The sequence below is a fragment of the Lygodium microphyllum genome, chromosome 10, assembly GCF_053477565.2.
Source record: "Lygodium microphyllum isolate KBCC chromosome 10, Lygodium_microphyllum_v1.1.10, whole genome shotgun sequence".
Taxonomy (NCBI): Eukaryota; Viridiplantae; Streptophyta; class Polypodiopsida; order Schizaeales; family Lygodiaceae; genus Lygodium; species Lygodium microphyllum.
In genome coordinates this window covers 50051882-50077684 of record NC_141144.1, presented here as the reverse complement: position 1 = coordinate 50077684, position 25803 = coordinate 50051882, and the positions used below count along the sequence as shown (strand labels likewise).

Below are 25803 nucleotides of genomic sequence, written 5' to 3'. Positions count from 1 at the left end.
TCACTTTACTATTTTTATTTAGGAACACCATGGTTGGTGTTTTTCATATGGTGTATCCATTTTTTTCTCTATGAATCATGTAGATTATATATTCTTTGTTTTCTATTCTATTTGTTGAAAGAATTTTTAATTTATGGAATACAGTCTCTACTTGACTTGTCTTAACTTTGGTACCATGCAGATCCCATGAGTCACTACTTGAGATAGTTCTCCATCAATATCAGATTAATCTTTGGTAAATATATCAATGAACTCAGTCTTGTCTCTTCATCAATTACTAAGACTTGAAATTAAAAAATAATATTTGGGGGTTTCTACTTTTTAGATAACCTCACTTTCTTAACATTTGCTAGGCCTTCAATATGTTTGTTAGTTGAGGAACGTCATGGATCTCAATGTTACTATTGCTCAGTCTTTTTTTTAATGCTTAATGAAACTCTTGTGCACACATTATGAATTTCTTTGATTTCATTTATCATCTAACATTCTTCTTTTGATCTTTTGCTTTGATTTGATTTCTTTTCTCTCTCTTGCTTCTTCAAATATACTAGTAGATCCCTTTTTAACTTTTTAAAATTTTAAGGCCTTATCATTTTTTTATTGTTATCACTTCTCTGAATTTAGATCTTGAGAGCAAAGAGCTTGAGGTGGAGTCTTCCTTTGAGGATTTTTTTAATTCTATTCTAGATGGAATGTGATAAACTACGTCCACATATTCTCACTATGGCATATTAGAATATACATGTGAGATGTTGTTGCCTTTATTATCTTGATTGGGAGTGGGCTTGATTTTGCTCTATATATCCATTATTGTTGTTGTAGTTTGCCCTCATATGCTAGACTTATTTTTGTAGTATGGGGAGCTAGTCTCTCTTCGTTAGCTACTAAAGAGAGGTCATATGTAAAGTTTTGTGTATATGTGCTAGTTCATCTCCACATGGAATCTTCTATCAAACACTGCAAAAGGTAGCCCATTTCCATTTAATCTTCACTGAAAAAATTCTAGGACTTAAGTTGTACTTATTTTTAGGAATTTGTTAAGGAATCTTGTTATTTGTTTTCCTCATTGTGCTTATCATAAGCATTGGAGTATCTATACTATATTTACCTTGTTTATCCATATTATAGTAGTGTACAAAGATTTTCAATCTTGATAATCCTTTCTCTATATATTGGGTTACTTGCACTACAAGATACATGTCTCATATCGATGTTCAAAGCGATAAAATTGTTCATAAAGAAATTGCCCCGTCGTTGCTAAATATACCGGTCTTAGCATCTCCATAGAACCATCACTATTTACGTCGTTATTTGCATTGCAAATGCAATCCAAATAACGATGGTTTGCAACGCAAATAATAACGGTTTGTGACGCACATTACGACGACAATAGTGATACGTTGTCATACCACTACGTGGACATGGTGTGAAAAACTCTGAAGTGTATCATCATTCGACTTTCTTATTGATCAAGAGAGTCTATGTGATCTGAGTCATTAGTACTAGTGTGAGTGGCATGAATGGTCCAAAAATACTAGATTTTTGGACAATTTCAGCTCATTTTTTATATCATTTATTGTAAAAATCTAAAAATTTTAGAAAAGCTTCTAGATAAGGATGACATGTAAAAAATCAAGTTCATTTTTCAACAAGTTATAGGATTTTTCATAAAAAAGAAAGATGGGTGAAATTGTGTGTGTCGCGATCGCTATTGATAGGTTGAAAATTGCACTTTGAATTGGAAGATGAAGAAAGAAGTGATTTGGGAGATCCCTTATCACGTGTCTTGGAGTTTTATCCCCCTTCCAAAGCCAACGGAGCCATCAAATTTGGGTTCTAAGTAGTAGAGAAAAAGTTGATATTTTGATGCACGTTTTTGTTTTACAAAGAGGCTCCTGGAGATTGTTTCTAAGTACTGTTAGATAAAGGATTTCAGGTTCTATCAATACATATTGATTCAATTCATTGTGCTTTGTCTTTATCGTGTTTATCTCTTGTCTATTCTTTTTGTTCTCTTCCATCTCCTATCTCTACTTCCTTCTATCTTTGATCCCCGGTGGATACGACCTTTCGACAAAAACCCCTTTGACATTGGTGAACCCGACGTGAAAGGTCATCAGAAAAAGGAAAAACAAGATGGGAGAACCTTCAAACACAATCTCCAATTATGTTTTGTAATAGTTGGTGTAGAATATGAATATGCTTATGCACGTACAATAGGTGATGTAGGCTTATGCTCAAACAGAAAGTGTTGTGATGAATACTCTGCAAGCAGTTGAGCGTGAGATGAAGTTATTCAATGGCAGAAATGTATCTCTATATTTACATATCTATGCTCAAAAGATGTAATTTTTTGGGGTGGCTCAACTTGCATGGAGCCGGTATTTTATATGTGTTATTGTACATGAATTGAAAGTGCGAATTACTGAATTATATATGCATGATGTTGATTGGGTAGCTTTCAATAAGACACTCAGGGAAGAATTTTACATTGAAGATACTAGTTTGATTACCCGCAAGACTTTTCAGGAGTGGGTTTCAACCCAGTAAGGGTCTTATGGCTACATAATTGTTAAGAAAATTTAAAAGTCAATCTAAGTAGTTGGATCTTGTAAAATAGCAGGCTCTTGCAAGTTAGAAAATTGAATTATTTCTACAAGTAGCAGATCCTGAGCTTCAAGAGAAGCTTGATGATTTGCTAGAGGATCAAACTACAGAGACAGGTCTGAAAACAGTATGGACACATGTTAAGAAAGCTGTGATTGCACTTGTGAAAAAGCATAGAAGAAGAGAAAGATTGTATAGCTTGCCCACTATTATAGGTAAATCAATTGAAGTATCTAGTAATCCATCCGCTTCTATGGCTAATCTTATGGCTATACCTACTATTGTTCCCTTTGTTAGGGAAGATGTCTTTAGATGAATTGGTCAAAGGCATGCGTGATCTTCAATTGAAGGTTGCAAAAATTGGATGAAAAATGACGAGAGAATAGGGGACGTGCAACAGTTCCTAAGCTAGGAAAAAGATGTATATGGTGTGATAGTTTGCAGCATGAGAGAAAGGATTATGCTGCCTATCAAGAGGCCTTGATGGAGGTCTTGATATGATAGCTCATCTTTTGGAAAGATGGAAAGATTCATGCACAAGAAACCAGATTGCCTCTTGCTTTGAATTTTGAAAAGGGAGGTATGCAAAAGTTATTGGAAGACTTGGTTGTCCGAAATGCTTATGCGGTAGTACATGCTTCTACTTTTGGTCTATAGTTGGATAGAATGCATGGCCAAGTGATGGTTGGTCCACAGGCTGAAATATTGACACATGCTTTGCATGTAGCTGAAAATAAAGAAGTTACTGATAGTGAAATGTCTCATGCAGGCAAGACATTCGTGATATAACTAGTTGGACCAGTGTATGCATATTTAGCAAAGGTACAAAACATAGATGTACTCGTGGAAGAGAAACAAAAGAGAGATGAAGATAATGCAGAGACATTTAAAAGAGTGACAAGAAGAAGTGTAGATCAATCTAAAGCTACAAATTAGCCACCTCCCAAGCATGTTATGAAAGAGGTCAGTCAAGAGCAAAAACAAGATAGCAAACAAGAGGGCAAAAAGAAGGGAAAGTAGCCAGGGTATAAGTTGCAATCTAACATTGAGATAGCCACAGATCTTAAAAAGGTTCTTGAAGAATGGATCTTAAATAACCGAGTGGAATTCACCTTGGGAAAATAACCGAGTGGAATTCACCTTGGGAGAGGTGCTTGGCATCGCTAAGCGAGAACTTCATGATGAGATCACTGACATAATTAAGAGGAAGTGTCAGTTTCTTGGTGATACTACTAGTGCATTGGTGCAATTTGAAGAGGAAACTAGTTTGTTGGGTATTCGGGTTGAATATGAGCATGAAGTAAGTATTGGATTATATATGCAGGGTACTACTAATTAGTGGATAACATGTGAAAAATAGAAAAAAGTGATTGAAAATGCATTGTCTTGTAGCAATATGCATGGTGGAGTAAGGCAAATGCAACAATATGGGGAAGAGACTTTATAATAATTTATTTCTCAAAGTCATATACCATTGAAATGGTAATCAAAATAGAGGAGCATGAAACTCCTTGTGTTGCTTTGCTTGACCATGGATTTAAGATAAATGTCATTGAGCATGGATTGTATGAGAATGATGCATGGCTTGTGGATATTGATCATAATTGGCATATGAGGGTTGCAAATAATTCTTCAGGGAAGCTCTATGCTGCATATCCTAATGTGAAAGTGATGATTGGTGATGTATAAGAAGAGCAATACTTCTTTGTGCAAGATAAATCCTCATATGTAGTGATTTTGGGGACAACCCTATAGTATAAGAGTGCATATGGAGATCAAGGTGCTTGATGATGGTTTTGCTTATGCAAGAGTCAAAAGCAAGGATGAAAGGAAAGCACTCCAATTTCTTACTGTTTGTGTTAATCATCCTAGAAATCGGGATACACTTCGAGAGTCTCCTTTGTCTCCAAATGCAAGGGAACTCAAAGACTGGATTTTCATTAAGCACTGTTATAATGCACGTCTACAATAGTGCTGTTTAGAGGATGTACTCGCCTCTTGATGAAATGAAGAATGTATTTACTATTGGTTATTCTTAGTTTACAGCAAACAGTTCATGTTGGTGTAAGCTTATGGAAGCTATATGCAAGGCTGAACGCATATCTATGAAACAAACTACCAAGGAACTGAGAGCATTGGGACTAACAGCTGAAAATGAAGACATTTTATGCATATTTTATGGACTAAATATGGAAGCTATATGCAAGGCTGCACGCATATCTATGAAACAAGCTACTAAGGAACGGAGAGCATTGGGACTAACAACTAAAAATGAAGGCATTTTAGGCATCTTTTATGGACTAAATATTAATGATACTATGGTTGAAATTTCAGCAACTATACATGTAGAAAATGAGGCTGAAAACAGTGTTGTTAGTATGTTCTTTAGACATGTATGATGCTATAGCATTGTTTGCTCAGGAGAAATGATTACAATGGGCTGAAGCACTTGTGGAGACAAAGTATAAGATATTTGATAAAAATGTGAAACTAATTGCTTTGCCACTTTCACAAGAAAGTGAGAAAGTGTTAAGGTAGTCAAGCTTATGTGATTCTAAAGATATAGGTAACTAGTTTACATATGAAATATTACACAAATTGAAAGTTTGTGCAGAAGGGTTTCTTTTACCTATTGAAAGAGACTGTTTTATGTAGATGTTGGCTACGCATGAAAAGGCATTTGTATTTAAACCAACTGAAATAGGTTGTGTGGATCCAAATGTTGTCTCTCCTATGGTAATATTTGATGTGCCACATGTACCATGGAACTTGAGGCCTATTCCAATGCCTAAAGCTTATTTGCCAAAGCTGATAGATTTGTTAAATGGAAAGATTCGCATGAAGATCTTGGAGCTCTCTTCAGCCCCCGTACTCAAATCGTTGGTTTACTATACCAAAAAAGAATGGGGTTTTGAGATTTATTCAAGATATGCAGCCGGTCAATAAAGTGACCATAAGAAATGTCGGTGTAGGTCTTGTGGTTGATAAATTTGGAGAGGCTTTTGTAGGCAGAGCGATCTTTTCTTTGGGTAATTTTTACTCCGGGTATGATCAATTTTAGCTTGCAATTGAGAGCATGGATATCACAACCATGAAGACTCCTTTGGGATTAGTTCGGATGTGTACTATCCTGCAAGGTGCAACAAACTCAGTGGCACACATGACAAATGCTTTGAATAGGGTACTCAAGGATTTTATACCATAATTGACAATGCCCTTCTTGGATGATATTCCAATCAAAGGGTGTGCAATGGATGAGAAGAATGAAGAGATGGATGCTCATGGATGCAGATAGTTTGTTGCAAACCATATTGTGGATTGTGAGAGGATTTTGATACATCTAGAAGAGGTGCATTTAACTATTTCTAGACAAAAGTCTGTCTTTGGAGTTGAAGAGTTTTGATTGTTGGGCATATGTGTGGGCCCTATGGGCGAAGACCATCACCAACAAAAATAGATGGGATTGATAGAATGCAAGATGTATGCATGAATGTATCAGAGATGCATAGATTCTTGGGAGAATGTGTGTTCTATTTTATATGGATTCCTCACTTTGCACATGTACCCAATGCTCTATATTAGCTTTTAAAATTGAAGCAGCTCTTAAAATCTGCTCCTACATTGAGAAGGACTGACTATTCACATGAAAAGCCTATCGTTATTATTGTTGATACAAGCCCAATTGGAATTGTATGGGCAATTGGGCAAGATGATGAGGAAGGGCAAAGATATGCAATATGCTTTGGTACTAAAGTTGACTGAACTATAGAGAAGATATTCACAAGTAAAAAGAGAATTATGGGGAATTGTGATAGCCCTTACATGTGATAATGAGTATTTTATGGATGCTTGTGTAGTCATTGAGACCTATTGTTTGTCGGTACTGGGTATGATTACTAGTTGTGCTACCTCAGACATTGCTATGCTCTGGTGGATTGCATACATCAAATCTTTGAACCTTGAATTTAAGTATATTGTAGGAAGAGATAACCCAATGGCAGACATGTTATCTCGAGCACACTATGAGAATGAAGATGGAATGATGAATGAGGAGGAAGAATATGACTTTCTTGAAGTTGAAAATGATGTTGCAAGAGTGAATTTAGTAATGCAAGGTGTTGCTACAGCATTAATAGAAGCTTGGACAACAAAGAAAAGACACTTTAGATGTTTTGTATCTTGTGTAGAAGTGTTTATGGAAGACAAATATGCAGGAGGGTTGTTGAGAATTGATCAATATCTCACTACATTAACAAAGAGAGATGAATGGTTAGATGAGGAGTTTAAGAAGATTAAGAAGAAAGACTATGGGGTTCTCTTAAAAGATGGATACTTATGAAAACATGCTAAAAAGAAAAAGGGTATGCCATTGCGAGTTTTGGGTGATAGAGCTTCACAAGTAAATGTTATGCAAGAATTTTATGAAAGCTTGTGGGCTGGCCATAGAGGTGTTTAAGAGACTTTTGCAAAGATCAAAGAAAGATATTGGTGGTAGGGTATGTATAAGGATGTTGCTCACTTTGTGGAAACATATACTTCATGTCAAATGTATTCATCTGTGAGAAATCGGGATGGATTGCAGTCCACATATCCATTGTCTCTTTATTTCAAGTGGGTGGTGGATTTAGTCACGATGCCTACAAGTATTTGGCAAATGAGATATCTTGTGCTTGTTCGTGAAGACTTGACTAATCAAGTAGAAGGGAGAGCCCTATATACTAAGACAACAAATTATGTGTGTACTTTTCTCTTAAAAGAGATCTTTTGTCGGTATGGTTGTGTGGAGAAAATTACTGCAAATAGGGGTGAGCTAGATGCAGATGAACCTCATGGTTTCTTTGTACGGTTGGGGATAAAACTTTCTTTAACTTTAGTCTATAATCTTGAAGGAAGTGACAAAAATGAAAGAGATTATTCACCTATTCTGAAGGCATTGGCAAAAGCATGTGGAGAGAAGGTAAAAGAGTGGCCATGATTGCTCCCTTATGCCTTATGAGATGATAGAACAACTCATATTGCTGTTATAGGATATATGCATGCAGAATTGATGTATGGTCAAAAAATTATCATGTCAATAGAAAAGGTGACAGTCTCATGGAGTCTGCTATCTTGGGAGGAGTTGAATCGAGAGGGGTTGTTGCCCTTACTCATTAGACAGTTGGAAAGAAAGTCAGAAGACATAGATGTAGTAATTGCAAAGTTAAGAGCAACAAGGATACAGAACAAGAAACGGTTTGACAAAAGACATAGATTGAGGCTAAAAACCATACCAGATGGGGATTGGGTATTGGTTTATGGTAGCAATTTATACAACCATCATAGTGCCATACATAAAGTTTTTAAAAGATGGTTTGGACCCTATGTGGTAAGACATGTGTTTGATAATGCTACTTATGCATTAAATGAGCTGGATGGGACAACCATAAAACTTTGGGTAGTAGGAAAAATAATCAAATTATTCAAGAAATGGAAATCTAATGTCTATGAGTTGCCAAAATTGGAAGAAAATAATGGCCATGATACAGGGGCTAGCCAGCAAGATATGGAAGTTGAAGAAGCAAAGGATATGGTTGCAAAGGATAAGGACTTAGAATTCGGTGACAACTAGGACCGGAGGATGTGCAAATTCAGAGGGGTGAATGTCGTGCCACTACGCAGACACGGTGTGAAAAACTTTGAAGTGCATTATCATCTGACTTTCTTATTGATCAAGAGAGTCAATGTTATCTGAGTCATTAGTACTAGTGTGAGTGGCATGACAAAAAATAGTAGATTTTTAGATAATTTTGGTCTATTTTTTATATTATTTATTATAAAATTTTAAAAAAGACAAAAAAGTTTCTAGATTAGGATGACATGCAAAAAAGTAAGTTGTTGTTTCAATCACTTATGGGATTTTTCATAAAAAAGGAAGATGGAAGAAATTATTGCGTCACAATCGTTGTTGGTAGGCTGAAAATTGCACTTTGAGCTGGAAGAAGATGAAGAAGAGTGATTTGGGAGATCCTTCAGTAGGTGTTCTAGAGTTTTACCCCCCTTGCGAAGCCAACAGACCCATCAAAGTTGGGTTCCGAGCAATATTGATGCACGTTTTTGTTCTCCAGGAGATCTAATGCTTGGAGATTATTTCTAAGTAGTGCCAGACAAAGGATTTCAAGTTTTGTCAATACATATTGATTCAATTCATTGTGCTTTGTCTTTATCGTGTTTACCTCTTGTCTATTCTTTTTCTTCTCTTCCATTTACTATCTCTATTTTTCTAAATCTTTGATCCTCTATGGATACAACCTTTCGACAAAAACCCCTCTGACAACGTGCAGTAGATTTGCGACGCTAATAGCGATGGTTACAGAGTTTTTTTTTGTAGCAAGCTGCCTTGCCACATGTAGCACTATGTATTGTATTTACATTCTACAAATGGATTATGTGTAAAATGTACAATGGTCATCAAAATGAAGGCAAAATGTATTTGAACCCATAAGACTAATATATAAAATAAATACAATATCGTTGAATGAAAGCTCATGAAATCATGGCAAGATACAAAGGATGGTAATAACATAGTACATAAAAAATGTCTACATAAATCATAGGACAAAAAACGAAGAAGATGTGCACTCTAGAAATCCATGCACAAGCTATAGATCCTTGCCATTCGAAAGCTTGTCGAACGTACTCTGAAAAGAAAAACAACTACACATCAGTTCACCATACATAATGCATTTTAATAAAAATACTAACTACAGATAAGAAAGATGAGTGACTTACTGGGTCACCGTGTGGATGTAGTCTATCGATCAATGCAGTGAGACCGCGTCTCTCTGCATATGGAGTCTCTAGGCCGGTGGGATTGCAATTTGTAATGGAGTGCTTCAAAGAAAACAAAATACAACTATTAGAAACACGATTGTCAATAGAGGTAATATTATAAAAAAATAAGCTAGAAAAACAAAAGAAAAATTTACAAAGTTCTCCCAAAGTCTTGTGATCGCCACTCCCAAGATGATGGACTATCCTTGCCTCCAGTCGTGCCCTCTTTGCCTCACGCTATTGTCTCCAATGTCTTGGAGAATCTATAGTCTCCTCCTTGAGTCTGCACCAGTCATTTGCATCTAGACACTTGGGCTTTGAGGCGCCACTCTTAAGTGCCTTGTGTGCATCGATCGTTTGTGTAACATATACACACACATACACTCTATCATCCAACTGGTGAAAATTCTATCTGCCGTGGTGGGTACTGGAAACTCCACATGCAAGGATGCTACTATGTAGTCTTTGCTTGCCTCAGATATGTACTTTCAATGGTCTAAGATGTGTGGAAAAACTTGTTGGCACAACTCTCATACGAGCCATTACTCTCCTCTCCTCATCATTCATAATCACGACTCCTATCCTATCATCTACAAGGTATCCATATACCTTTGGGGTATGTCCAAGATGTGTCATCTCCCATATGTGATTGTGCTCATAGACATATCCAAGAGACCGCTGTATATCTAATGTACCCACAGGGGTGCTACCTCTCGAAATAGCACCTATAGGGGTGCCACCTGCGGACGGTTATTGAGCAAAAGATGGAGTCATTGGAGTAGACGTCCTCATAAGTGTAACAACTCCTGTAGGTGATGCAACTCCACCAAAACGACGAGACGGAGACACTGCGTCGATACCATCACAACAACCATCTGGGACACCCTCTCTTGAATTTGCACGAGAGCGAGAAGTAGCACTTGTATCTCGAGCCGATCCTGGGCTCACCGCATCCATGTCTTCGTAGCATCCCCTACAACCACTCCCTCCATCTGACCCAAGTTTGGAGCATCGATCTCATCTACTAGAAATCAAAGCATTAGAGCTTGTCGATGTAGATCTAATGGAACGGCCTGATGGTGTCCAAGATAGCTCTTTGTCCACTATATCTTTGAATTGAGCCATTTGATTTGGAGACATACGTGTAAATATATCCTACAACTCCTCATCGCTCATCTCTCGACTCATCATACTCTCCAAAATATCCTCAAAGGTTACTTGCATAGACAAGAATTGATGTTAGCATAGTTAATATAAAGATTCAAGTAAAGCACGGTAATATAACTTTGAAAAAAATGATATTACTTAAAATGCATATTCTAGAGTACCCTTATAAGTGATTCATCAATGAATTGTGTAGGCGGATGTTGCAAGTATGACATAGCCTATGAACCCATCTCAATCTTCTGGCACAACTCTGCATAGATTGGAAAGTTGATATACATGTCACCACAAAAGAATAAGTCCACCTCGTTCTTAAAGAATTCTTAGCCTCATGTCTTTTCGTCATTGCTACTTGATTCTCTCTCCTCTACATGCTCCAAGCCATCTTCAACCTCCATCCCTTGCAATATTGACCTCTCTATCTGGATATTTTCGTCATCCACGTTGGGAACATTGCTTTCATCATACACTCTTGCACTTCGGGGAGTTGAAGGCACAACATACCACCATCGAGGTTGTCGGGGGTTTGGATAGAAAATTACATGTTTAAAATTATATATAGGAGAGATTCAACATTTGTGATATATACTATATAATAAAAGTAAAAAAAATTATTCATGCACCTGTTCGCAATGGGTCAGCAAAACAAACGTGTTGCACAGATTAACCCATCTTTCTTCAGAATCTATTTTGAGAAATCCAGATAGACCTTGTCGAACGGTTGCCCTGGCTCCTTCCACTACCACTTTGAACCACTGCACATCGAATATGATCATGGAGAAGCTACGGTAATCCACCGTGCGTGATGCATGGTTCACATGAGAATGACTCGTATATTGGCGGATCGTTGACCATTGTGCTTGCTCATATCTCTCATGGTAACCCTCTCCTCCCACACAATCTTAAGCTCATCGACTAATGGATGGAGATAGACGTTCATATTCTTGACTTTGTAGTGGCCAGGAACGAGCAAGCTAAGGATTAGGTGTCCTTTCTTCGTAGAAAGCCATGGCGAGATATTGTAGTTCACAAGGACTACATGCCACACACTATAATAAGTTGAGTGAAGACTGAATGGGTTTATGCCATCCATAGCAAGGTCGAGCCAAAGATTCCTTGGCTCTCGTGCAAAGCCTAGAAATGTAGAGTCAATGTGGCTCCATGTACGTGAATCCACTGATATTCGTTGAGCTTCATCTATAAATCTATTCTACGCATGCCACGTTATCAAGCTCGCCATGTCCGACGTACGAAACATGTAGCATATACGAGGGATAAGTGAAAAGTGTCCAAGAATTTTTTGAGGGATGGTTTGCCCTTGCAAATCCTGTCAATATCTATAAGCGCAATACTTTAGCCATGTCACCATAGTCTCGTACTCTCCTCGAAACAGGGCGCAATTGTTGACACATGCATGGATGCTATTGTAGTCCATGCCAAGCTTTCGTAAAACATATCATGCATCATCAGGAGACTCATGCATGGTATTTTCAATTGGTAATATATGATACTTTAGTAACCTAAAAACAAATCATAAAACACGTTGAGAAAGTACAATTTTTTTTTATAATGGTGCCAAAAAGAAATCAACGAAGAGTACGTAGAAGGTACCTGAACAACCTGGTCACACTCACATTGCTCCACTCATATTTTGCTTACACACTTAGGAGTGCAAGCTCATCTTCAAGCGAGATACTCGACACCCATCATATGATGGTATGGATGCTTCTTCTCTTAGTGGATCAGATGCCTTGATCTCAATGGATATTAGTGTATCGATCATTGCCTCCATCTCAGGCTCCAAGATTGTAGGAAAGTTTGAAAGGCTACTTGTCTCCTCTGGTATTGATGGTATAAACTGGATCGTGCCTTCCAAGTGGTGGATTGGCTCAAGTACTCCATCCATCACACGCCCACGAACTCTTCTGACTTGTTGCAATAGGTGCATTCCTTCTTGGGATGAGATGTCACCTCCCTATATAAATATTATGACCACGTCTAATATTTTTGTATATGATATTCAATTAGTTTGTGAAAATAATATAAGGCATGATTGATACATATTTTTCTTACTTTTTGCTCAAAGTTTGAGATCGCTCTCTCATTTCCTCTCTTTCTTCCTCTTCAATGCACCTCATTAAAAAAAAAACAAAAAAAAGAGAAGAAAGAACAAGAACAACTAAGAGGAGGATGGATTGTTTGTCTCCTGTTCACGACAAACCCTCTCTTTGTTTCTCTATACCCCCTCGTGTTCTCTCACTTATTCTTTGTTACATTCTTTGTTATCTATCATGTTTATTCTCTCTCTCTCTCTCTCTCATGCTCTCTTTCTTTTCCTTTCTTCTTCTCCCTCTCTCGTGTTCTCTCTCATTTCCTCTCTTTCACTCTCAATGCACCTCATTCTCAACAAAAACAAACAAAAGAAAATAAGAAAGAACAAAAAAAAAGCAAGAGGGGGCAAAGTACTTACCGCAAAGGCCCAAGGATAGATTCTTCGTCTCCTCTTCATGACGGCCCCTCTTCTTTCTTCATGCACTTCCTCCTCTTCTTTTTGAACATGGCGATGGCGGTGAGAAGCTCTCCTTCTCTCTCTTTCTCTCTTGCTCTTCCTCTCCCTTCCAAAGGCATGTTCTTTTTCACTCTCTTTCACTCTTTGTAGCAAACTACCACCCTCGGGTTTCACCTGCTTTTTTTTTCTCTGAGTACCATTGCCATTTGTGTCGCAAATGCAACGCAAATAGCGACGCCGCTAAAATGCATCGCAATTGCACGTCGTTATATCCCTATATCCTTCTAGTGTTAATCAAGTACTTTGCATGCTCAAAACCATTACCAAGGATATGCTCTAATCTTTTTCATCCTTACTAGCAAATATGTACTTGTTCAAGGGTTTAGAAGTGGATTTCAAGCCTTCTAATAGGAGGTTAGATATCACTCATTGTGCTTCTCATAAGCATTGGAATATCTATATTATATTTACCTTGCTTATCCATATTATAGTAGTGTACAAAGTCTTTCAATCTTGATAATCCAATCTCTATATATTGGGTTACTTGGTGGAGCACTTTGCATCCTCAAAACTATTGCCAAGGATATGCTCTAATCTTTTTTATCCTTACTAGCAAATGTGTACTTGTTCAAGGGTTTAGAAATAGTGGATTTCAAGCCTTCTAATAAAAGGTTAGATATGCATGCTTCCACCATGCTTTAACCACTCCCCACCCCTAGTGCCTATATTAAAGAAAATAACCTCAAAACACCCAAGGCCTTAAAGGTCTTACCATGGTCTTCCCCTCACTTTCTTATTATAATTTTTGCCTCCATTCTTCCTTTCTAGCATAGCCTAGCCTTGAGGGTCTTATAGTTGGTTGAACTTGCTTTGACCAAAGCTCTTAAGGATACTGAGATTGAAATGAATCTTTTTGAGCTAATAGACTACTTTCTTCGAGTCAAACTCTTATGCACATTGAGAGGAAAATGTAATTTTCTGAGCAAATAGACTTGGGTCATGTTAGCCATGACATTAAGCATTATATTTACATTTTTTAATATTACCCTTAGTCTTTACCTTAGTCTATTTAGTGTCTTTATGAAAATAGACTTTAAAGATTATATGACATATAGTTTGTGGAGGTTATAACAGGCATGGCCTAAATAGGCACTATCATTATCTCATTTGTAGAGCATCCCTTGTTGAATGATGGGATTTTGCCAATAGAAATATGTCCTCATAGTTTGTGCCATGTTTTTGCTTCATCTTTGTGTCATATTTTAGCACTATTATTTCTTGAATGTTCTCTATTTCTATAATGCTACGATACCTATTATGTGATTTTCTCTCATGGTCCTATGAAGTTATTTTTGTGTTTCATACTTGTTTTCTAAAGTAGTAGGGTTATATTTAGTAATGCTTGCACCAGTATGCTATATTTTCTCATATAGAAATGTAGTCCCATTATGCACTTAGCATAGACTTAGGATTGTAGCACTTTGGTAATCTTGCCATTGTTTTACCATGAATCTTTGATTTAAAACTCAGTAAAAAAATGACTTTGTTTCATGGAGAAAAATTGAATTTCTTGTAAATCCTTGAAGCAAGATGATACATTATGCTTTTCTATATTAAAACTCCAGCCAAAAAGACTTTGTTTAATGGCCAATAATTGAGTCTCCTACAGATCTTGAAGTAGTAGATTGCACAAAATTGAGAGAATTATGGAAAAGGACAATATTAGCACATACGATATACTAGATTGCACAAAATTGAAAGAATTATGGGAAGGGACAGTATCAGCAACCATTGCAGAATGAAGGAGAAGAAGTAGGAGGATCTTTATTTGTGGAAGATGTCATATTATCCACATAGAGTTTTTGAAATGAATTATTCTTGTAGAAGTAGTGGAGAAGAGGAAATAGTACTTTTTGCCTATTCTTCAAAGAGCCTAGATTCATGCAATGGAAGGAATGCAATGCTAGAATAATGTGATAGATAGTCTAATGAACCATGTTTATTTTGAGAATTTCGATTTTCTTGTTCAAGAATTCTAAATGAGGAAGGGCCTTATTTGTCTAACCTTATTGGCAGTATTTCCTATAGTAGCAATTCTTTGCTTTCCAAGGCCTCGCAATGGTACATCAAAATAATATGTTCAAAAACTTGTAATATGTTTTCTTTTGAAGCCTTTAGAGTTTGAGCAACAACAAATTTGAAGTATGCCCTCTTGTAGCAATAAGAAAAAGGAGTGGTGGCTCATGCATGTTGAACAAAAGCTGCAGGAGTAGAGGTGGAAGATTGATGATGGCATCTTGTGACCATAAAGATAAAGAAGGAGGTGTAGAAGGAGGATCTAAAAAGAAGAGGAAAGAAAAGACATAGAGAAATAGTTTCCAATCCTTACACCTCATGTTGCTATTATGTGCTACAAAAATAACATGTCTTCTAATTGATGGTGCTACCTCCGAACTGGTGATACTATAGCTCAGTACACAGTGGAAAGAACTTGAAAAGGAGACAAGGATAAATATCATACTTGCTCATAAGTACTTAGAGGTTTGTACCTTAGTTTTCTTTATATTCACGATTTCTATGGATGGATTTTCATGCAACCACACTCATCACAATATGTTTTGGAAAGAGTGCACATGGAAGAGAATTTATTTTGCAAAGCCTAGCAAGAATTGAGATTTATGTAACATTTGAGTATAATATAATGGGAAAATCCAAGAAGACAAAAAGGTGCAAAGTTTGCTTTGAGCATATGCGTACCTCGAAATATTGTCCTTATGTTTATGAGTCTTGTGAAGAGAGGAAATCATGCAAGTATTTTTGCATGGTTGATTTATGCAAGGGGTTTAATTGTATCTGTAAGAAGTTTTCTTCAACATAACAACAAAGAAGGATTCAAGTTTGAAGATGGATAAAGGATAGAGAAAATTGATTCCTTTTGAAAATATTCTTCATGAGGCTTATGAAGAGCATGATGAGATCATGCAGGCAAGAAAGTTAGGTTTTACTCAAGTGTTAACTACATTGGAAGATTGTGTATAATAGTTGAAAAGCTCAAGGAAATATATGAATATATTTTGGCTTCAGATTCAAATTCAAGTTCAAGTGATGAGGATGATGATTGGTGCTCTTTATCCATGGTCTTATTGAAGATTTAGGTAAAGGAGAGAGAGAAGACAAGAGCTAAATAAGGCAAGGATCCGTGAGCAACCTAAACCCAACAAAGGAGCTTACAAATTGGAGAGTAGAACATCACATACCCTGCATCGAAGATTTGAAGGTATTTTCCATATTTGGTATCTTATAAACTGTGACAATCAATCTCCAATCGGTTATTGTCAAGATGGAAGAATAAAATGAAGTTGTTAAAAAAGAAGATGATAAGTTAGGTGATCAACAAGATAAGCTATTTATTCAAGAAGATGTTATTGTCATGCATGAAAAGCTTAATGATTATGCATTGCTAAATGAAGATGTTATTATGCTATTACTTGTAGTGCAAGTTACTATTTTAGGTCATTGGATTGTCCACTCAAAAGAACAAGTCATGTTTTGTGATTGAAAATTGCAATTCAATTGCACCAAACTACAAACCTCCTACAAAAAATTGCAAACTCGTTACATGAAACTGCAAAACTAGTATACGAAAGTGGTGAGCTGATGTAGAAAAGAAATAGTTTGGAGCAAGTAACCAGTAATTCAATGCAAGGAAGTATAGATATCAACGAAGAAGTTCAAAAAGTGTAAGATAAGCAATAAATAGAGACTGAAGAGGTTCTAGAGAAAACTAGTCAATGTACAATAATTGATGTAGAATTGAAATTTGAGCATACTATGATTGGTACTACATTTGCTCTATAGGAGTTCGTAGCTAAATATCAAGAATTGTAGAATTCAATTTGTATGCTTTTTTTGAAGTTTCACATGAGGTTTGTTTTATCAATCAATATCTAATTGAGGTAATTCAATAGCTTTCTTTTGAGCTTGAAAAGGAAAGGAAATGCAACAGAAATTAAAGCTTTATATCTCATTAATTAGCTTCATGAAGAGAGAACATTGTTGTAACAAGAGGTTTCTCAAATGAAACATATAGTGGATTTGCAAGTTTCTCACTATATTGAGGTTATTAATTCTCTCGAGGAAGTTGTTTTACAAAAGGACAATGAAATTCTTGATTTATATATTAAGTTGGCATTTTCTTATATTCTAAGTTAGGATGTTATTATCAAGGATTTGTATACATCAAATGATAAGATTGTTGACGTTTCTATTTGGACTGATATTTTTGAAGTGTTTGAGGACTGATCAATTTTTCACTAAAGCTGGAGTATCTGGAAGTATACAAGTACCCATTCTTGATATCTATATAATTCATGTTGTAATAGGAATGATTGTTGTTGTTGTTCCTATTCAAATTTTGAGCAAGACACTAATGATTTTGAATGGGCTAGATGCGAGGTCAATTTCCTTCAAGTGACCATTGCAATCAGATTCAATGGATATTCATGTGGTATGCAAGAAGTTTGGTGGGAACAATTATCAAGACAAATAATCAATTTATGACATATTGGTGGTGAAAATTGAATTTATTGACTTGGATTTATCAAAACAACTTACAGTCTTGCTACAAGAAGTGCAGAATTTTCAAAGCATTATTGCAGTTCTATTATAGAAAGTGTAGGATTTTCTCATTTTGAAGGATTGTTCTCAAAATTGGTTGTTTTAATATGGCTTTTTGGAATAAATTCACAAAATTAGTGAGTTTGGGAATCTCCCAATTCCCATTTTTTGAATACTAAAAAGGTGGCACTCGGATAACATGCCCATAAGTTTCTCAAAACCATATGATGTGACCTATCATTGAAAAGCGCTTGAAAAATGGAATCTATTGAGCTATAGAGTGCTCAATTTGGAGTTATAGTGTTCAAGTTATGACAAATGCAATGTGTCCCAAATTTATGGGAAATTCCCATATTCCCCAATATGGTGTAGTATTGGTCAATTTTTGGGTCTTCTTCAAGTCTCCATCATGCAAATTATGCATGTACTAGTTGGTTATGCGATTCAAGGGCTCAAGAGACAAGTGGATGAATATGGTTCCATGTTGCAAAAATGTAAGATTTCTTCTAGTGTTTTCAAAGAGTAGACTAGTAATATGCAAGATAAATTTTGTAGGAAATTCAATTGATTATTTAGGACAATGCATGGTTAAGAGCAGAGAGGGTGTTACTAGATGCTAGGATTGATCCTTTGTTGCAGATAGGACAACAAATACTCTAGGATATGGATGTGGATATTGAAGGTTTAGTTTTTATGCAAAAAGATCTTACCACTATGAAGAATTCTTTGATTAAGTTGATGCAAGAACAACGGAATTGTATATTAAATAGGATATGTCATGTTGTTGGCATGCCTTATACTATTATCCTACAAAGCTTTATGTCTAAAAATTTGGAATCCCTCATTCATGAAAAGGATTCTTTGAAAGAAAACATGGTTGGGTTGTGAAAAGGATATGACAAGATGCTTATGGTTCTTTTTCATTTGCAAAGTTGTAAGGCAGTTGGACAATGTGTTGCTGATATGTATACTTCCAATGGTTCAAAGTGTGATATTGATGGGATGTTGTTAGATATAAATTGGGGAGCTGTCACTTTGATATGATATATGCAAGGATGATGTATCTTTGGCTATTCATGAGCTACATGGAGATGATCTGTCTCATGAGGATTCACTTTCTGATTCATATGATATTGATGGGATGTTATTAGATATAAATTGGGGAGCTATCACTTTGATATGATATATGCAAGGATGATGTATCTTTGGCTATTCATGAGCTACATGGAGATGATCTGTCTCATGAGGATTCACTTTTTGATTCATATGAAATGCATAAGCATCACAGCTCATGAACTGCTTGGACAAACTCTCAATGCTTTTTTTGTTTATTCCATCACGATATACATATACCTTTACTTTGATGGCTGTCTTTTGAGCGAGTTACATAATTGTATTAGGGGGCTATGAGTATCCTATTGGAGAGACTCTGCTTATGGTTTCTCTATGTGGCTTCTTTCAAAGCAGAAGGTCGTGGGTTAGGCATAACTTAACTATGTCATTGGATTTGCCTACATTTTAATAAAGTAGTTGACATTAGAATGGTTCAGGTCATGGTTGTGCCAGCCATCCACTAGGATGTGCTAGGTGTTAACCATGACGTTAAGCATCATATTTGTCTTTTTTTTGTATTACTCTTAGTCTTTACCTTAGTCTAGTTGATGTCTTTTTGAGAGTAGACTTTAGAGATAATAGTTATTGAAGGTTACCATGTTATAGGCGTGGCTTGAAGAGGCACTATTATTATCTCTTTTGCTGATCACACCCTATTGTTTAATGTGATTTTGCCAATACAAATCTGTCTTGATAATTTGTGCCATGTTTTTGCTTCATTTCTATATTATATGTCAGTCCTATTCTATGTTCTTTATTTTTGGAATGTTGTGATAAGTGTTATGTGATGTTCTCTCATGGTTCTATGAAGTTATTTGTGTGTTTCATGCTTGTTTCTTGGAGCAGTAGGGTCATATTCTGTAATGCTTGTAGCAATATGTTGTATTTCCTCATGTGGCAATGCAGTTCTGTTATGCACTCCACATGGACTTCCTCAAAGTTGTTTTGCTTAGATTCTTCATGTTCTTTAGGTCCTTTGAGGTAGGAAAGAGTGGGTTCTATCGACTCTTCTTATTCTTCAAGTGCTCCAATAGGTATGGTTCTATGAAGTTATTTGTGTGTTTCATGTTTGTTTCTTGAAGCAGTAGGGTCATATTTTGTAATACCTGCAGCAATATGTTGTATTTCCTCATGTAGCGATGCAGTTCTGTTATGCACTCCACATGGACTTCCTCAAAGTTGTTTTGCTTGGATTCTTCATGTTCTTTAGGTCCTTTGAGGTAGGAAAGAGTTGGTTCTATTGACTCTTCTTATTCTTCAGGTGCTACAATAGGTCTTTAGCATTGCTCCTTGTAAGTCTCTTTGATATAGGTTTTCCCTTCCTTTGAGGTTCCTTCGTCTTTTCTTAAAGCTTCATTGTTATTGTGAGGTCATGATTTTGTTTTAGATAGTTTCCTATCTTGGTAGGCTTATTGGTTTCCAATGATGGTACCTTAGAGGCACTATTTGCAATTGGTGTTGTGGACTCTATTGGAATGGTTGTTTTGCTTGCACTTTTGGGTCGAATTTTGTGTTCTTCTTGTTCTTCTTCTTCCACAATACTTTTTTCTTAGCATTTTTCCTTACAATGGATGATCTTACCAATAACAAAGGTTCAAGTTAACTTCGACCGAGCTTGGGCTGTTGCCCTCAAAGGGTATCAAGTCCTCCTTGATCATCTCAAAGCCGAAAAGTCTAAAGGCGCTGATGGTCTAGCTGTTTTTGCTTACGGATGGTTTGTATAGTGGATAGTCAGGGTACAAGTTATGTTGTACGTCCTTGTTTCTCTTTCTTCTCTTTCCTTGGACATCATGTTGAGATGTGCCCTTGCTAGTCAGAATCCCAACAGGAAATTTCTTTCTCTTATTTGTCCCATTTTTCCTCTTTCTCTATTTAACACCATCATGGATACGGAACAATAATCCATAAGAATCATTGCTATTCTTTACTATATAATATATACTCGTTGGTATAAAGATCATGTTCTAGAGGTCTTCCACATAGTGCATAGATACGTCAGCAGGAGGACGAGTGGTGACTGTCTACGGATTCTTGACGTGTCAATTTCTAGCCTGTGTGAGTTTTCTTCCCTAGGGGAGTTGGCAAATCTAGTGGTTCTCCCCTATCATACATCATTCCCCTATTGATCAAGGATTGGTATCCACCACGTGCATCTTTAAGGCTTGCTTCAGATAGGTAAAATGCGTAGGATCTCTACAATTCTCAGTATCATACCCGAATCTTCCGTAATTAGCAGAGGCTCTCTAGTTTTAAGATTCAGGGAATTCCACTATAGCAAATGGACAAAGTTGGAATAGACCGATAGCTCTATATAGAAGATTAAATTTATCGTGATTCACAGTCCATTAAAGCAATTGGTCATCATTCTATTTCCATTCGTTGGGAAACGAATGCATAGGTTTTGAGTGGTAGAATAAGAATCACATTACATACCAATCTCGGCTATGCATTGCATAATCCATCTCTAGACCAGTCTTGGTCTAAGGTTTCTACTATCTTGATCACTTCTCACTGCTTTTGCTTGATGATCAGCCCGCTCTTAGAAAACAGCCACACCGCCCATTATCGACCATCTGATATTGCATCTATAAATATACAATGTCTCAGTTATGATGAGGCAACACTTATGGGTGCATGGTGGGTTGAAAATCGTCGTAAAAGAAACAACGATCGGTCATCTGTGACTTGTTGATTCGTACATTTTGAAAAGAAGTCAAATTAGTCCTTAGCGTTGTATATTTCTTGTTATCATAACCTCCTCCTTTGTTCAGGTTTGTGAAATGTTGCAAGGCTAGTAACCCCACGTAATGCTTAGTACCACCGAGGGCTAGTGGGAAGGGGAACAATGATTGGTCATTCGTGACTTGTCAGTATTTGCATGTTTTGAAAAGAGCTTAAGTTAGTCAGAATTGTAAATTTCCCCTTAGTACAGCCATTTTTGTTCACATTTGTGAAATGGTGCGAGGCCAGTAACCCCACTTCACTTAATGCTTGGTACTACCGAGAGCGAGTAAGTGGAGTAGGCTTTGACCCTTTGTGCTCGCCCCGAGCTCCCAAACATGATCATGTAGAGAACAGCACGTTCCATGCCATTTAATAATTGGTAACATGTTCTACGTTAGAAGCTTAATACAAGCAACTTCATGTATTATGTGTATACAACAAGAAAACGAAGGAAAGAAAAAGCATCGTGCATAAAGGGTTTGCGTTTAGATCCCAAACAGAGCATAAGGCAAACAAAACGATGCGTTAACAATATTGCAGGAGCTGTGGTTGTTCAAGCAGTTGTTTGAGGAGTGCCGTACAATTAGAGCAGCTGTGGCGCCAAAGAAGGGTTGGCGGCAGCGTCAATGATGGATTTGTGTAATCCATAGAACCAATTATACGGCAAGCGCGCGCACTAGTGTGCGGTAGAGCATTGCCATTTTGTTTCCGAGAAGAGCTCCTAATAATACTATTTCAGTTCCAAAAGCAAGAACTCTCTCGAGCTTTTGGTTTACAATGAAAGCGAAAGTCTAGAGAGAGAATGAACTTGAGCTGGATTAAATCAGCTCTTAACAAGCCTTAGTTATAGTGGACTGCTGAATTCGATTTCATTAGAGGTAGTTTTTCGGCAAAGAACCAGTTGGACTCCGTTGCAATATCATATCCCCTGATGGGCAATGCCAACAAAAAGATAAATAAATAACAAAGCACTAAGATATTGAGAATATCCCGGAGGACGATGCATAAATCAAATGAAAGTCTAACCTCACTTGACCAAGGTAAGACAACATAAAGCGAAGACAGTTTCGAAGTAACTTTAAGGGCTTTTGCAATTTCTTTTTAGACTAACCTTAACGACCCTTGTTCTGCTTGAAAACTTTCCTGATGGTCATAAATATTCTTTATAAGCTAATTCTGAATGCGGAGTTCCCCTATAGTGTTGCTCTGGTTTTGACCTGGTCCATGTTTTTAGTTAATGCCGAAGTATAAAGCTCTTATCTTACATACCAATCAAGTGATTGATGTGTGGCCTGATTTCCAGTGCTGGAGGCGCGAAGCTGCTCGACTAAAAGCTGAAGCAGCTCTACTTGAACAAAGGAACAGGTTGAGTGACTTAGTGGAAGTACTATAGCTACAGACTTATAAATAGTGAAAGTGCTATAGTCACACACTCGAATCCATGTTACTGTTTTGTTTCAGAGGTATGCCTCATAATAGTAGAACTTTGGCTGTTTTACCAAAACCCATACAGAACCATGATGGGAGAAAACCTGGGAGCCATGCACATCAGGGATCTTCAGAGACTAGAAGGGCAGCTGGAAATCAGCCTCAATAGAATCAAATCAAGGAAGGTGAGTCAAAGCCCGCTTCTTAAAAAGCCCTGCCCTTTTCAGTTTGCAAAGGAAGCATTAGAATAATGGGATATCGTTTTGTGTATTCCTTTTGCAACCAGACACAAGTGCTTGTCGAACAGATCAACGAATTTCATGCAAGGGTGAGTCTTGATGTTCTCTTACTAGCTGTCCACATAACTGAGGTGTAGAAAGCAGACCATTTCATTGTTATTAGCATTACTCCAAGATATTACTGGTCACAGTACTAGAGTGGTAGGGAAATTCGCCTACTTTTGATGATCATTCTGCTTTGATCCCGCAGGAGCGTGTTCTTTCTCACGAAAATGAGCTTCTGAGATGCAAGGTCAGGCAATGGGCAAAATTTCTTTGTAAAAGGGATAATCATGAATGGAGCACATGAAGTAATAATGCATCGATATTCGAATATGGATCCATCTATATCTAATTGGATGCTGGTGATTTTGATTTTGAATTTGAAACTGTGTTTTTTTTTTTTCACTTATGATAGCTTGCAAAGTTGTCCATGCAATCGCCCAGCGTGATGTCATTAAGCTATCCAGACGTGGCAGACTCCTCAAGCCCTAACAATATTGCATCAAGACAAAGGCCGGTCTCTTTGGTGCACAACGGATCAAGCACCGGCATAGCCGAAACGACCCTTCATCTGGGTCGCTTCCCTGCGGTTTAATGATCATAAACTGCACAGACTCGCAATACGAGTATCATGAGGGTTCCGAATATGTATTTGCTTTGTGCTGTGTAGCACGTGTCCAAACGGTTGTAAGAAATTGCATCTATTTCATGCTTTGTAGCATTTGTCCAAATCGTTGTAGCGAAGGGCATTGGCTCTAGCCAAAACGTTTTCTAAACCTCTTTCCCAAATATCAATATATTGCCAGTGCTTCACACACATTTGGAGCAGGCTTTCTAAATTTGCTCTCCAGGCCTATCTATGTACATGATATTATAAGTAATGTGCAAGCCCTATCATTCACGACGTAAGCTTTAGAAGTCAATTTTCTGATCAAATCTTCAATATACTCGCCATGATGATGAAGATGCATCATGCAAGGTGAAATATATGTCGATCCATAACACACTGATTCCAGCCTTACGCAAACATCAGTCAGTGTGCCGCCTTTCTTTAATTCTCTTCTATCAGTGTGCTTTTACATCTGCACCGTTAGTCCCGTGAAGACTGGAGCTAGAATCAATGGGAAGTACTTGTTGTGAACAATCGCAATTGTGGGTTTGTCCAGCGGAGCGACCTGACTAAGGAGCAACCGGGACGAATTAAAGAAGGATGATTTCAGGCAAGGCAGGGATAGCAGCTACTCTCGGCAAACACCCACCACATATTGTTCGTGTTCGTGAGAAATGCTTTGCCTGTGTAAGCCCGGTTATAATTTTTGGGGTTGACCACACGCAATCACGGGAGCAAGCAGACAAGATATATGCAACGGGTAGAGAGAATCTTGTCGAAAGGGCAGAAGGCAGAAGAGCTAGTTTATGGGTAATTCTCTTGCGAAATCAGCCACAAGCCACATTAACGCAGCTAGGCGGTTCTTGTTAGAGAGTCGGAGAAAATGAGCTTGCTCTACAACAGGAGGATGGTGATTGATTTGCAATGTATGTCTCTGCATTGCATAACTGAGAAATGCATAAAAATTTGTGAGCATCCATATAGATTCCAGCCGATGAACTGAGCTTTCGCGGCACAGGAAAGCTTTTGATAACATATAGAAAAAAATTGCTTGATAGTGCTTTTGGTTAAGATTTTGTTAAGCTTGCCCATTAAACATGGGCCTACCTTATGAAGTTCTGTGTTGATTTGATTATCAAAATGCAATGTATGTTGGTGAGTGCTCCAAACATGGGCAAGGTGTAGTTCTTTTTCTTTTGTGTTTCTTTCTATATAAGTATATGCAGTCCAAACAAGATGAGTAACATGTTGGTTCGTGTATTAGTGGTTTTGCATAGTACTTTGAGAATATTTAGAGTAATTTTGAAGTTGCACTCTTTTGTTTTTTGATGCCTTTGTTGTGATCTCCAATAGCAATGAATGGAATATTATTTATTCGGTATAACTGTAGGATTTTTTCAATACTTTCTGTTGCAAGTTCTATTTAGCTTATGTTGGTGCTAAAATTTTCGGTGCCAAAGATTATATCAGTTAATATGTTGGTGCCAAAAATTATATCCGTTTGTTTATGTTGGATCTTGATATTTCTTAAAGATTCAATTATATTTTACCATACTTGCTTAGCATAGATTACCACAAAAAATGATGTCTAATCCTCCAAATGGTAAATTATGGTTATGTTTTATTTGTCTAAGTCTTGTATCCACCATAGTGAGCATTTCTTTACCTGAAAGTGATATCTCATCCATAATTAGTAGTTGCACATTTTTGTAGTCTGGGGATAAAATACCTTTATTTTTGTTGACTCCACTTCTGAGCTATAATAAACTTGGTATGTGTAGAGTAGAGTGAAATGTTGTGCCACACACCAATATTATATATGGAATTTCCAGTATATGCAATGATCAAGGTTTGTATGATCAATATAGTTGTTTATGCATTATAATATAGCAAGTTTTTATTTTTGTTAAGTAGCTTTGGATTTCTTTAAAGTGCAAAGT

At 37.0% G+C, this 25803-nt stretch overlaps 1 protein-coding gene across 1 annotated transcript in view; it reads left to right on the top strand.

Annotated features, from left to right (window-relative positions):
- Positions 1–24092, top strand: part of LOC148029983 (uncharacterized) — a 60793-nt gene extending 36701 nt beyond the window's left edge. The window contains exons 3-7 of the mRNA XM_087686254.1: positions 22848–22909; positions 23058–23157; positions 23259–23300; positions 23462–23503; positions 23669–24092. Coding sequence (XP_087542380.1) covers positions 22848–22909; positions 23058–23157; positions 23259–23300; positions 23462–23503; positions 23669–23848 — 426 coding nt within the window. The 3' untranslated portion in view covers positions 23849–24092. The remainder of the gene's footprint in view (positions 1–22847; positions 22910–23057; positions 23158–23258; positions 23301–23461; positions 23504–23668) is intronic.
- Positions 24093–25803: the final 1711 nt, after the last annotated feature.